This window comes from Zonotrichia leucophrys, chromosome 3, assembly GCF_028769735.1.
Source record: "Zonotrichia leucophrys gambelii isolate GWCS_2022_RI chromosome 3, RI_Zleu_2.0, whole genome shotgun sequence".
Lineage (NCBI taxonomy): Eukaryota > Metazoa > Chordata > Aves > Passeriformes > Passerellidae > Zonotrichia > Zonotrichia leucophrys.
In genome coordinates, this window is record NC_088172.1 from 97,510,331 (window position 1) to 97,524,028 (window position 13,698).

At 42.0% G+C, this 13,698-nt stretch overlaps 1 protein-coding gene across 6 annotated transcripts in view; it reads left to right on the forward strand.

The window, feature by feature from the left end:
• MACROD2 (mono-ADP ribosylhydrolase 2) overlaps positions 1-13,698 on the forward strand; it is an 856,447-nt gene that overhangs the window by 16,348 nt on the left and 826,401 nt on the right. For 5 of the 6 annotated variants that reach the window (XM_064709456.1, XM_064709457.1, XM_064709458.1 and 2 more), the window contains exon 3: positions 7,332-7,439. In XM_064709456.1, the coding sequence (XP_064565526.1) occupies positions 7,332-7,439 (108 nt within the window). Of the gene's footprint in view, positions 1-530; positions 637-7,331; positions 7,440-13,698 lie in introns of those variants that run through there. The other variant, XM_064709459.1, reaches the window with a different exon arrangement.

The window sequence follows — 13,698 nt, forward strand, 5'->3', positions numbered from 1 at the left end:
TAACATTTTATTTCCAAGCTTTACTTCAAGTACTACAGAAGTCTGTAATACTCAACTAGAGAAGTTATTGCTCAGCAATGGTGAAGAGAATTAAAAAAGCAGAAAAAATAGAGTAAATTGTCTGACAGCTTAATAAGTTAATGAATGAGAGTGATGAAGTTGTGGTTCCCCACTATAAACTTATTTTAATCCTCCTCACCTGTTTAAATGGGTTCTCACATTTTGGTAAGTAAAACAGGTGCTGCTGAGGACTAAGTACCTGATTGGTCATGAAAAGTAATTTTTTCCAGACAGTTTATTGTAGGGGAACACAGTATGAGTAAATGAAGGTAATGTAGAATGTAATCATATCCCCCGACGAGTTGCAGCTGGACCCTGCTACTAATGATTAGGAGAAGGCCTGATGATAATGGGCAACACCTGTAGCCAAACTGTGGCACCTGTAGCCAAACAGGTGTACCAACCTGTGGTACAAAAGAGTGGATTGGTGGGAACTCAAATCAGATGGCTGCTGCAAGGACCAGGAACAGTCAGTGCTAGAGGAGCTGCCTACGAGAAATGGGACTCTGGTGATATGGAATCCTTGCACCATAATGATAATAGAACTTTTGCTATGTAAGACAACAGTTTATAAAGGTGAGCGGATGAATGTTGCGCTGTTGGTGGTATGTTTTGGATGCAGGCTCATAGTTATCCCAGGTGGTACTGGATCAGCTTGAGCACACCAGGAATAGTTGTATAAATGCTGTGATATTGCCAAAACACAGCTCTTGCAGTAAAGGGATCTGCTTGGTCTTGGAAGGAATCTAGTGAAGCTGAATTACCTGCAGTCCTCTAGTTTTATAGACAAGTATTAATGTACTCGTGGGGCAATGAACAGTGCTCTAAAGCAGTGTCATATGTTTGTGTCTCCATTTTTGAACTTCCATTGTTCATTATGAACTCTTTGTAGTAGAGGAAGGTTATAAAGTAGGAATTGAGTTTGAGGCAATGCAGTGTAGTTCTTGCCTCCATGTGACCTTGGCTGACCATTTGATGAACTTCAGTACAACTCAGGCTGCCATTCACTGAGAAGAATCTGTGTTGAAATTCTTGGTGTCACTTGGAGTGAGGTACTGATCATCAGGCTTGGGCAAGAACTTAGCAGAATACCGTATCCAACAGCATTTTTATCCCACAATATCATTACACAGTCTGGAATACCTCTGAAGGTCCGTGTTGTAAAACCAACCAAACAAGACAGGGTTTCTTCACACAGACAAAGCACATCTCCTCCTGAGTCACAGCTGAAGCAGCAGCCTTTTCCATGGACCCTAAATCATGAAATCTCCAGCAGGCATAGCAACCAGAACAGCTGGATGGTGACTCTCCAAGTAAACACACAAATACCCAAGGGTCTCAGCCTACTTATGTCTTTGCTGTCAATGTGCATGCTGCTGAAATGAGAAGACTCTGATTTATGAATTGACAATTGCATGTCCCTGCAGATAAGGGTGCATCACAAATTAGAACTGGGAATGTATTCCTGTTCTTGTTCTCCTCGTTTGTTGTTACTCCTTTCTCAAACTTTGTTATTTGTACTTTAGCTTTCCATACTGAGTCTTCTCTCAGTTTACAAAAACTTCATAATAAAGGCAGGCTCCCTCCTTTCCTTCTACCTCTTTCTCTCCCAGACTTCAAGGGTTTTTTGCCTCTCAGCTTTGTTATTTTGGGGATTTAGAGAGCTGTGTGGGATAGACTGAGAAAAAGGTTGTTTAAGGACTGTGCAAGACCTTGTAACACAAGAAAATTGCATTTTGCATGAGTGTTGTGTGGGTTGTTCAGAGGGACTGGCTGTTTTGATCAATTCTCATGGTATGCCACTCTTTCTGTCTGTAATGTGTAAATGTCATCACTGGGTCCTATTTAAATGTGGCTGAAAAGTCAAGGCTCACACTTAGAACCTTGTTTGAGGGCTGCTGGTAGCCCTATTGCTATGTTAAACCTGGCCTGAGCGGCTGAGCTCAGGGCTTTTTGGTGAGTCGTAGCCCTCAGATGGGGGATATCTCATGCTGCCTCCTGCAGAACCTTGAATAGGAGATACCACGGCCTCCTGCCCTTGAAGATGGGGCAAAGTGTGACCTCAGGAGGTTGGTCAGTGGTGCAGAACTGGGAAGTGCAGTTCATGCACCAGATGAGCCGCACAGGTGATTAAAACATGGTACGGGGGCTTGAGCATCTCCTGTGGCTGGAGAGACTGAGAGAGCTGAAGTTTAAACTGAAGAAGAGTACCCCAGATGGGGTCTGATCAGTGTTTATAAACATAGAGTGTAAAAGAGATCTCTCCAGGCTCATCTCTGTGTTACACAGTGACAGGACAATGTCACTGACAGATTGTATGAAAATCCTTTCGCTAGGATTTTTCTCCCGAGAAGCTGAGAGGCCTCAGAAGCGAAATGTAAACAATAACTACGAGATGGCTGTAGAATGTGGTCTGGAGATGGTTTACCAACAGGTGCATCTTTGATTGGTTGCATGTGAATCGTTTTTAATTAATGGCCAATGACAGCCAGCTGTGTCAGACTCTGAGTCTGTCACGACATTTTATTATTCATTCCTTTCTAGCTTTCTGATGTCTCCTTTCTCTTTCTTTAGTCTAGTTTTAGTATAATATTTTTAATACAATATCATAAAATTATAAATCAGCCTTCTGAAACATTGAGTCAAGAGTCTCATCTCTTCCCTCATTCTGGGGACCCTCAAACACCACCACAGAACAAGAGGTAGAAGGCACAAATTAAAAGAGGAAATTCTTTCTGAGCATTAAAAAGCAAAGCTACACACATACTGTTAGGATAGCTGAACATTGGAACTGGTTACTTGGAGAGGTTGTGGAATCTCTATCTTTGGAGATACTTTAAATTCAGCTGAGAGAGGGTCCTGGACAACTTGCTCTGGGTGACTTGATCACTGGAGGTGCCACCCAGCCATTCTGTGATTCATGGTGTCTGTTTGCCTCCGGAGTTTGGTACTTGGCTGTAGTCCTCAGCTAATCCAATTATGCCACTCAGTAATTAGCTGAAACAGACCATATTGGCAGAGTGTGCAGCCAGGGAGAAGGTGTTGGTGTTCATCATCAAGTGCTTTTGACTTGCATGTTGTGTGCGTTTTTGGCTGGGTAGAAAGTGATTTGTCTGCAACAGATGTTTCTTCCTTGTGCTCAGGTTCTGATCTCGTTTAAGTCCAAGAAGTGATAGAGCAAATCTGTCCTACAAAATAGAGCAAATCTGTACTACAAATTTGAAGTAGTACAGTGCATCTGTGAGTGCTTTTCCCCTGGTGATGGAACATATGGAAATAATGCTTATCTTGATTTAGATAAGCAATTGCCTTTCCTGTACAATCATCCACACTTAGTAGGAGTAGAAGCAGACACATATTATTACAGGTCTTACAATCTGTCTTTTTAACCCTCCATAAGCCTATGCAGAAACAAATGGAATAGAAATTCTATTAGATGTGAGATTAGTAATTGCTAATAGTTCATCATTTGTGGTTTCTACAGGAAACTCGTGGAAACAAAGCCTGAGGTAAAAAAAAAAGGCACCGAAGGGAAGAAGCACAGAGTGCGTAGCAGAATTGCTGCTGCACATTCCACCAGGGTCAGATGTGCTCCTAAAGCTCTCTCATTTCCTTTGTGTTTTCAGCAACCCAAGAAAAGTGGTTTAGTGTCCTACTCAAGTGTTTGCTGAGGATTCTTCCAGGAAGGGCTGCCTCTTGTCTGGGGGTAATGTGGTTCTTTTCCCTTGCTCAGGTTCTTGTTCCAGATTCTCCTAGAGAAGCCTTCCTTGTGGGGATGTGTCCCTACTAGTAGCTGTTGTAGCAGGGAAGAGGTAGTGGGCAAACTTATTTCTGTTGAACTTGGGGTTAAGTTACTTCTTTCAGCTGTGGAGTCTAAAGCTGACTAGAAATGATGGAACTCTGCTATATTCAGCTTTTTTTACTTGCAATCCAGTCTGCTGCTTGTTTTTATGAACTTGAAATGTGTCACGTTACTTGTTTAACAAACTTCCCTTATAACAGTGTGAGTTTGTGAGCCTTGCTGCCATCAATCCTTTTCACTTGTTCTCTCTTTGATTTCTTCTCTTATTGGCCTTTGCTCATAGAATGCCAAGAGACTTTTGCTTTGCCATTGGTATCACTTCATACGATGGGGCTTTGGTACCTATTTTTGCTACTTTGTGTGTGCTCTACTCTTTCATTAACAGCAATTTTAAAAGGCAAATGTAGTGGAGTTTTTTGTAATAAACTCTTCAAGCTGTAGGTTTTTCTCTTCCCTTTAGTGGTAAGCTCTTTGGTATCGCTGTAGGGATTTCTGTAATTGGATGGTTGAGATCTGTTTAAAGAATTAATATACTTTAAAGTGTATCAGACTTTAAAACTTGGGCTATTTGAGCAGTGATTAAGTTTCAGGGCTGTTTTTCCAATACTGTAGGTTTGTGCCGTCCTTGTCCATTGCACCAGCTGAGTACATCTATGTCCTGGGTGGGGGCTCCCTCTAGCGAGATGTTCTGACAGTCCCTTATTCACTTGGTTCAGATCATTTTTACCCCTTTTCTTTGCAAGTGTGGTTTTTGCAGACTCCATCTAATGCATTTTTCTACCCTTGTGTAAGCTGTAAAGGCCCTTTTCTTTACAACTGATCTGGACGGAGTTGTAAACAAAGCTGAGGGCTAGGACTGCCTATTTTCTCTATTTGGTGTGAAGAGCTCAGGTAATCAGCCTCATCCTACTTGAAGCTGTGGCTCTGTGGACTCGGAGGTGTTTTGTACATGACTGAAGGACCAAAGGATCATGTAGGAGGAAGAGGTAAATGAAATTGGATTGTATAGGCAGAGGGGTAGAAGATGACTGCTGGATCTAGAGGGGAAAAAGTCGGGGTGGGACATGAATGTTCAGCTGTTTCTGGTGAAGATTTTCAGCTGTAATGTATTAGTGAGGCCACACTTTTGTGTGTTGTCAGTAGTAGCCTAAGCCCCCACATTTTGGAAAGGATGTACCAGGGTCTACTCCATCCTTTGTGAGTGTGTGTGCAGAGATGATTTAGTGGCCATTGACTTCACTTTCTCATAAGAGTAACAAACAACTTGTTTGCAAGACTAAAGTTAAAACAGAAATAAAAGCTGTCTTATTTAATAATGAATTTTAATAACAATGACATCTGTAAGGGTAATGTTGCAGTATATTGCACGATGTGCCTAGCAGGTGTTGTTTTCTCAGTCAGAGAAAAGCGCTGCCTCCTCGTCCAAGTCCTTCCACACGTGGTTGTTCCTTCCCCTCTGGAGCGCGTCCCCCCGCAGGCAGCGCTGCCGCAGGTGCCTCAGGAAGCCCTTGATGGAGGCAGAGTTCTCCTTCTGGCGGCCGATCGGCTCCTCATTGAGGGGGGAGCGCTCAGCCAGGCAGCAGGTCCTTGGCCAGGCTGAGCGTGTCCAGCTCTTCTCCTGGGAGACACAGGGCAGGGAGCACGATGACGGGGGCAGAGGGGCTGCAGGGGCTGGGCCCCCTCGGGCTCTCCTGGGGCCTGGCTGGGCTGCCCCAGGCTGCAGGCTGGGTGGGGAGGATGTCAGCAAAGTTCTGAGCCCCTTGTTCTGGGAGCTCAGCCTGTCCTTGTTTCCTCCTGGGAGAGAGGGAGGGGGCTGAGCCCAACCTCTGCTTCTGGGCTTGGGCACGGGGCTGGGGAAGAGGCAGAGGAGCCCTGGTGCCTGCCCAGGCTTTGCTCTGCACAGGGGCTGGCCCTGCTCCTCACCCTCCAGGCTGCAGCTGCCCTGGCACCTTGCCAGCTGCCCGGTGCCCATCCCTCACCTCTCTGCGCTGCCTCCGGGCTTTTCTCCGCAGGCTGCAGCCGAGGCCGAGCGCGGCCAGCAGCAGGGCCAGGGCCAGCAGGGTGCAGCAGTGCAGCTGCAGGGGCCCCAGGCCGGCACTGCCCGTGCCAGGGCGCGGCAGCCGCGCTCCCTGGGCCGGCACGGGCAGCCGGGCCGCGCTCCTGGCGGGACGGCCGAGAGCTCTGGGCGTGCTGGGGAGCAGCGAGGCCACGCAGAGCCCCAGGAGCAGGGAGAGCCCCGGGCGGAGCATGGCACAGCTGCCCCGGGAGCTGCTGGGCCTGACCCCGAGCTGAGCTGTGCCCACGGGCTCGGTGCCAGGTGCTGGCACCAGCTGCGATGTCACAGAGCTGTTGCCTGGCAGCCAGAGGCTGGGAATGTCAAGGCAAGGCCAGGCCAGAGGGTCTGAGTGTGTGGCTGTCTCAGCCTGCTGCTCAGTCTTGCCGCTGTGGGACAGGACTCAGGAGCTTGGGGATGTGCTCTCTGTGCTCAGGAAGGAATTGCTGGCATGTCCGAGTTGGTGATCTTGAGTTGATGGAAATGTAGGGTAAGACTAGAGGAACAAATTTGTTTGGACTGCTGCTGCTTTCTCACTAAATATTGGAGACTCTTTTTGCAGACAAGTAGATGAACTCAAGCTTCTTGACACTTGTGTTAGAAAAAATTTTAAAAAAGTAATAGTAGAAGTGAATTTCGTAGTCTTCCCTTCTCAGTTCATTTCTGGTGATGTGTGTGTCTAACTTGGTGAAGCTTTGGGCAGTATGTTTGTGCAAGGGTTTGAGGTAACTGAGCTGTTCTGTAGAGTGAATCAGATATAAATGAAGTGATTTTGTAAACTCTCAAGAGTTTACAGGAATAAGAGACCTGTGATAACATTATTTAGTAACAAATCTGTTGCAAGCTAGTGTGTGTTGTCTTCACCACCTGCGTCCTCCTAGTTGAGCAATTTAAGGTGACAGCTCCAAGTTTAAAATTTGCGTGGATCTTTTTTCAGGCTTGTTGTCTGGCTACATGTCTTCAGAAGTCTTTCTGAATTTTGGAGCTGCTGGCAAATGGTGTGCTTGTGTATTTTTGTACTCATTTGCTATAATTCTGGATTGGAGAAATTATTACCCTGGTTAGGAGGGTAATGTTAATTCCTCAATTGGTTTTTGCAATATGCACCCTTATGATTACCAAATAAAATTACTTGATGGATCTCAGTCCAAAAATATGAATGTTTCTACAGTTTTGTAACCAAACCTTACGTGGATAAGGATTCAGTGCTTCACTAGCTTGTATTTGGGAACAAGTAACAAACGAGCAGCCTGATGTTAGGGCAGTGCTGGTGTCTCTGTGGGTTACCGCTGCCCTCTCGAGGTGAAACCGAAAGAAACTGCAGTCTGTCCCCGTACTGCTGCCTGTTCAGGGCTTGTAAACAATGACCTCACACCCACTCTTATAACCTGGCTTTTCTGCTTTCTTGGCTTGTAGGTGAAAACGCTAAAGAAGATCTGCAAGGGAAGAAAAGTCTGAGTGAGAAAGTTTCTCTCTACAGAGGTGACATTACGCTGCTTGAGGTTGATGCCATTGTTAATGCTGGTAGGTGGTTAAATATTTTATGTAGCTGTGTCTTGAAAATCCTTTACAGCTCCATGGTACAAGTGTGAACTCTGGAAAGTTGCCTGAAACTGGTGAGTCCTGTGGAAATCTGTTGAAAAAATGGCTTTTCCCCTAGTTTGTTCATATTGTATCTGTTCATCCTGTATGCATTTACTGTGACAGGGATTGTTGTGAAACACTTATAGCAGGGTCGCCATGAAAAAATTAATAATCTTTTGTCCATCTTTTGACTTACCTTGGTTAGCTGAGTCTTGACACTTTGCATTGTAGAAGGCTCATTTTTGTTACCAAGTTAATGCAGTTAATCCAGTCTGTTGTTATAAATCAAGCCACTTGTGGGCTAGGTAATGTGAGAACTTTAACCACAAGGTGATAGAAAACAGCAAATATGAAAACCACATAAACAAAATTCTTTCTTGTTGGGAGACTGTATGTTTGTTTTTGGCCATGGTCTACAGAGTTTTAAGTGTTTAAGTACCTCTGCTTGCTCAGTGACCGTGTCTCTATGTGTGCAGTTGAGGTGAAGAACTGTGTGTAGCATCTTGTGACAAAAAGAGGGAAATGCCTATGCAGCTAATTAATCAGTGTATTAGATTATAGTAAACTACTTCTGTTTTTTGGCAAAAACCAGTGGGAAGGTTTACCCCTATACACATGCTCATAGCCAAATCTTGCCTGCACTCTGCACTCCTAAAAGAGTGTGTGGTTTGTGTGTCCTGAGGCTGAAAAGTTTTCCCCCCTAGTACTTGAGTGGCACTGATTAATTTTCAAGAACTAATTTTGGTGGTATTCATTTCTTGGAAGGAAATGTGCTGCAGTGTCTTCTGTGTGATGGAATTAAGTTCAGAGATTCCTGGGGTTGTAATGGCTAAAATGGATTCATTTGCGTATCAGAGGAAAATGCTGTGTGGAGTTAGTGGTTCATGTCTGCACAGAGCACAGGAATGTTTGCTCACACAGTGTAGAGGGCAGTGAACAGACTCTCTTTGGCTGTGTGATTGTATGACATCCCACTTTACCAGTGGACATCTGCTAATGGGTTTTGTGAAGTACAGATGGAATCCTTAGCCCTTTCAAAATACATTTTTTCGTTCCAAGTATTGAGGCTGGTTTTCCTGTGCTAAAAAATTTAATTCATCTTCTAGTTTACTGATGCAGAAAAGCTTTCCTGAATAACAAACAATGCAGTAGCATCCATGTAATGTGATCCTCTCCTCACTGTGTTGACAAGACCTCTGAAACTTGAATATTTTAATATTTTTTCCTCATTCTTTTTTTAAGAGGATTTTTCCAGTAGTGCCTTTGCTGACTTCCTTACTTTATTGCTTTACAGTAAGTCAATATTAGCATACTTTCCACCTCTTATATTTAGCTTCTCTTTGTTCATAGGCCTCCCTTGAATTACAGGCTGGAACTAGTTAGGGATTAGCTTTAGAATAGGAATACTTCACTTTTCTTGATTTAAATCCCCCTTTAATTATCCTGAAAGGTCCAAAAAACCTATATCCCAGACTGCAAATGATATTATCTGCCTATAAACCTATTATCTGCCTGCCATCCTCGCGAGAAATGCCTCTCTCTGAGGAGGGGAAAAAAAATCAAATCAACATCTATTGATATGCAATTTTGAGAAAAGGTTTTAAGACCTCTCAAAACAGACTGAGGCTGAAAGACCTAAAGGGGGACAAAACACTCTGAAAGTATTAGAAAGCTTAGTTGTTTTTACTGTTGTCGTCTGTAAATTGAATTTGGGCTTAAAAGGGAGATTCAGATTAGATGTTGGCAAAGCTACTTATTAATTGGAACACGTTTATACAGTGATACTTTGGTGTATCAGATGGAAACAAAACAGCAGCACTAGGGCCAGGCCATTGGTACAGGTGGATTTTAAAGATTCTTCTAACTCATTATTAACCTTCTATAGTTCCTAAAAGGCATAATATGTTAACTGTTATGAGATATTAATAAGTTTAGGTTAAAATACTAACCTACAGTTACTCTGGAAAAACCATATGCTCGTTATATGTCAGTGCAGTAATTAAATCTAAGAGTTTGATTTGGCTCAGGGTAGCTGGAAAGCTACATGAGGAAGGTGTTGTGGTTCAAGATCCATATTATTTATGCAAAACATCTGCGGTGCTGGGATTCTTTTTAAATGCAACAATTTCAGTGAAATTGTAGTGTTTCTTAGATGGCCTCTAAACCCATGTTTCTGCACCATATGATGCTTTTGCAAAGAACTCCATTGTTTTTTCTTCTGCAGCTGAAGTTTTCCAAGCCTCAAAGACATAAAGCAGTAAGTAGCCACTTACCAGTACCAGTTTCTGTATGTAAGTTGAATAAAATGCAGCCTGTTGAATATGGAATAGGAGATGGAACCTGCACATATTTACCTCCAAAAAACCTTTTTATACTTAATGCCATTCGACTATCCCAAATGTTAGTGATTGACTCCCTCCTATCTGTTGCAAGCCCTGAGTTAGGAAGGGAGGAAGAGATGCTCTGGAGACTTTCTCTCTGAATTTAGAAATTCCATTAACTGTCTGCTGTAATAAATAGTTTAAAAAACAGCAATTCATATCCAAATTAAAGCCACAGGAAGATACAAGTTGAATGTTTACATTCAATTTATGAGAAGATCTAAACATGCTTGAAGTAAAGGGAATGGTCTAGTAAATTCTGGGGTTGTGGAAGGGTTCCAGGTGGTTCAGATTGTCTCCAGATTTGGATGCAAGCATATTGGCAAAAAAAAGTGTATTCTTAAATATGTAAGGAGGAAATGAGACCTTAATGGTGATCTTCTGTAGCTAAATACCAGGATATCATTGATGAACACTCCTGCAAAAGTATCCTTTTTTATCCTAGACTTTTAGCAGACAAACTGAATGTTGCTTACTTTCTAAAAATATCTCATGTATAGTTTGCTCATTCTTTTGAGAAACATCACAACAGCCTCTTTGCAATCATTCAAAACTAGAGCGAGGAGCTGAGATGCATTGTGAGAGAGAAAGAAGTGAAAAAAGGAGCTGATGTGCGTTTTTGCTGAAATTGATGTCAATTATCTACCCCTGTAAATGTCTTTTCCTTACACAATGGCTTCCTAAAACTTCCTTACTACCGATTTCATTGCAGACAGGTATTAGTTTAACTTGATATTTTGCTTAAGGTGTCATGTTATGCCATTTCCTTCCCACATTTTTTTAAAGGATTCGGGTAAGACTTTTGTATTAAAATCTTACTTTTACTGCTATGTCCTCCTCTGTGCTTTTTTGTTACCCTGTAAGAAAGTAAACAGGCTCCTTGAGGCATGTGTCTACTGCATTAATCTGTGCTGACTGGCCTTTTTAACATATTAAATGTTCCCGGATGTCACTTCATCCTGATGCCAAAAGTGCTTCAAGCACTTGGAAGCTAGATAACCACAATTAGCCAACATCTGAATAAATCATCAGAACAGAGCTCAGAGGGGGTGTGGTGTGTCTGTGGTGTCTAGGGAGGGGAGAGAGGGGCCATGTAGTCCCTCTGGCAATCCCAAATACTGAAATAAGCAGTAAAAGCCTGAGGAAGGTTTGAAAAAAACAATTTCTTCAGTATTTGTAGTACCAACTGAGCCTGAAAGGACTACATTTCCTCTGCGTTTTTAATATGGAAAACTATGTAGCTATTTATGGCATGTGCAGTAACTATCTGAAGTAGGTACAGGAGTGGTGTTTTGGGAGTGGGTGTGACTGGGATGTCTGTGTACCTCATATACCTTAAGCAGCAGTTCATCACTGCTGACCTCAGGTCACTTCCTACCTGTTAATAAATCTTACTGTCCAGTTATGAGATAAGGAGGCATGTACTGATAGGCTTGTGAGGGAGTTTTTACTAGGAGGAAGATCAAGGGGAAGCCATTAGGGGAAAAAAGGATTCTCCTTATTTTTATCTGATAGGGAGGAGGAGAATGAGGACTTGCAGAACACTAGAAAAGATAATATTTCTTCTTATCTTTGAAAAATATTCTTTGTATCAGTACAAAAGTATGGTACTGAGAATGGAAACCTTTAATCTTCAGGAAAAAGCAAGATGTTAATGTCTATTCAATTAGATATTACTGTTAACAGGTCTGTAGTATTGCATCTAAATTTGCAGTTAGAGAGGTTCTATAGTTATAGCAACTAGGTGTCTCCCTTTAAACTCTATTTGAGTGCTGAAATACTTTCTAATGCTCAGAAATTTGTGGGAGAAACTCTCAATTTTTAAAGTATCTTTTCCACTTGAGAAAACAAACGTGATTTAAAATCTTCCGCTGATAAAGAGAGAAAAGACTTGGTGACTAACATAGTGAACAACTATGTAAGTAAAAAATTCTGTGTGCCATTTTTACTAACCTTGATGCTGGAATTTAGTTCCTGAGCCTCACATTGCTCAAGAAGAGCATCACACGTCTGCCAGTGTGCAGTGAGCTGCCTCAGCTGGGAATGCAGGTTTGGCAGGCACAGGCTCCTCAGCTTCCTTGGCACAGTGTGCAGGACCAGCTGAGGGAAGGATCATGGAGGTGATGGTTTCCTGGTTGCTTTTAGAGGCAGAGATGTTTCCAGGGAGAGAATTACAGCTGAGTTTTTAAACAAGAGTTTGGAATGCTTGTCCTGCTGTATGTCCCTGTCCCAGTACTGAATGTATGTGAAACTGAAAAATATTGAGTTTTAAATCCACTATGCTTGATTTGCTTGTTGCAAATCAAGGTCAAGACTGGTTTTCACTGAAGCCTCTGCATGACTTGATTTATAGGATGAAATAGATATTTTCATACTGAATCTCACCTTTCCTAGTGAAATATGCCTTTCTTCCCTCAGGCTTCTGACTTCACAACCATGTTTCAGCATTTTTGTGTCACAGCAATATCTTTATCCAGCTTTTTTTATCTGGAGATAGCACATATTTTCTACCAGATTCATAATTTCCTAGCCTTGACCTTGACTATGACTGTTTAACTTAATGAGGTGTCCCTTTTTTTCTCAAGCTCAAAATTACACATCAAGGTAGAAGAGCTATGTATTGATACTGGGAGCTGAATATATTATCAGTGAATTATGCTTATACAAGTGTGTAAGTATAGATAGGGACTGAACTCTGCCTTTCCACACAAACAGCTCGTTAATGCTCAATCAGTCACTGCAGTTGCCTTGAACTTGGTGCTTAATGAACAGGTGGGGAAAAAGGATGGATTCTAATCTGGAACAGATCTGACATCAGGCAATTTCACTGATTGCTAATCCATTTCATTTGGCAACTTAATTTATCACACAGAAGTTTCATCTTGTTACTTCTGAAGTAGAAATTATTTCAGAAGTGGCCTGTCTGAATATTATGAAGTTATTTGAGTCAGTTGCTGAGGCTGATCTGGTATTGTGTGTATACTTATTCTCCCCCTTTTTATTTTACAGTGACCAGTAATTCTTACTCTAGAGCTCATTTGAAGTTATTCTTCAATAATTTCCTATTAAAATAAGTCCCTTAACTCAAATGTTCCTGCTATTGGATATGGAAGAAACAAAATATAAAATCTGCCCTTGAGTTGCTTATCATTTTGACATTGGATTTTTACATTTTATAGTATTGATTTTTTGTGGGGTTTTTATTTTTTTTTCGGTAGAGCTAAACATCAATGCTTGATTATACTGGGAGATTCTTAATGAGTTTGCTGTCCATTAGAATGTTTTGTAAATATACCTTACGTGTTTTATCTCCAGAGTACAGATAGGAAAATGGAAAACTTGTATTGAAATCCCTTATATAGAGTTGTCTGGCATCTGCCTGTATAACTTACACTATTGTAATTTCCTCTAGGAATAGAAACAGTATTGCTAGCAAATTGTTGCTAATTTGGTTTTCATCTTTACTGTGAGCAGACTGTGGTGTTAATCAAAGGTTTCTCAAGTTATTTTACAGTTGGTACAATTACTTGTGTGTAAAACCCCAGATTAATTTATATGTAGTCCTCACTTACTCATCAGGAAAGTCAGTGTTAATAGTTGAGGGAATCGGTCATGCCCAATTGTGACATCTGTGAGTGAGTTTATTACTGCTTTCTGTGGAAAATGCTTTAAGCCTGGCTGGTGAGCAGTAGATGTGGTTAAACTTGCCCTCTGCTTTTGGTCTAATTTCATTTCAGTGCTGTTCTTCCCTGTAGTGTAATACTCATTTGGATGAAAAGGCTGTGTATAGTGACAGTGTTCAAGAGAATGAAAGGGAA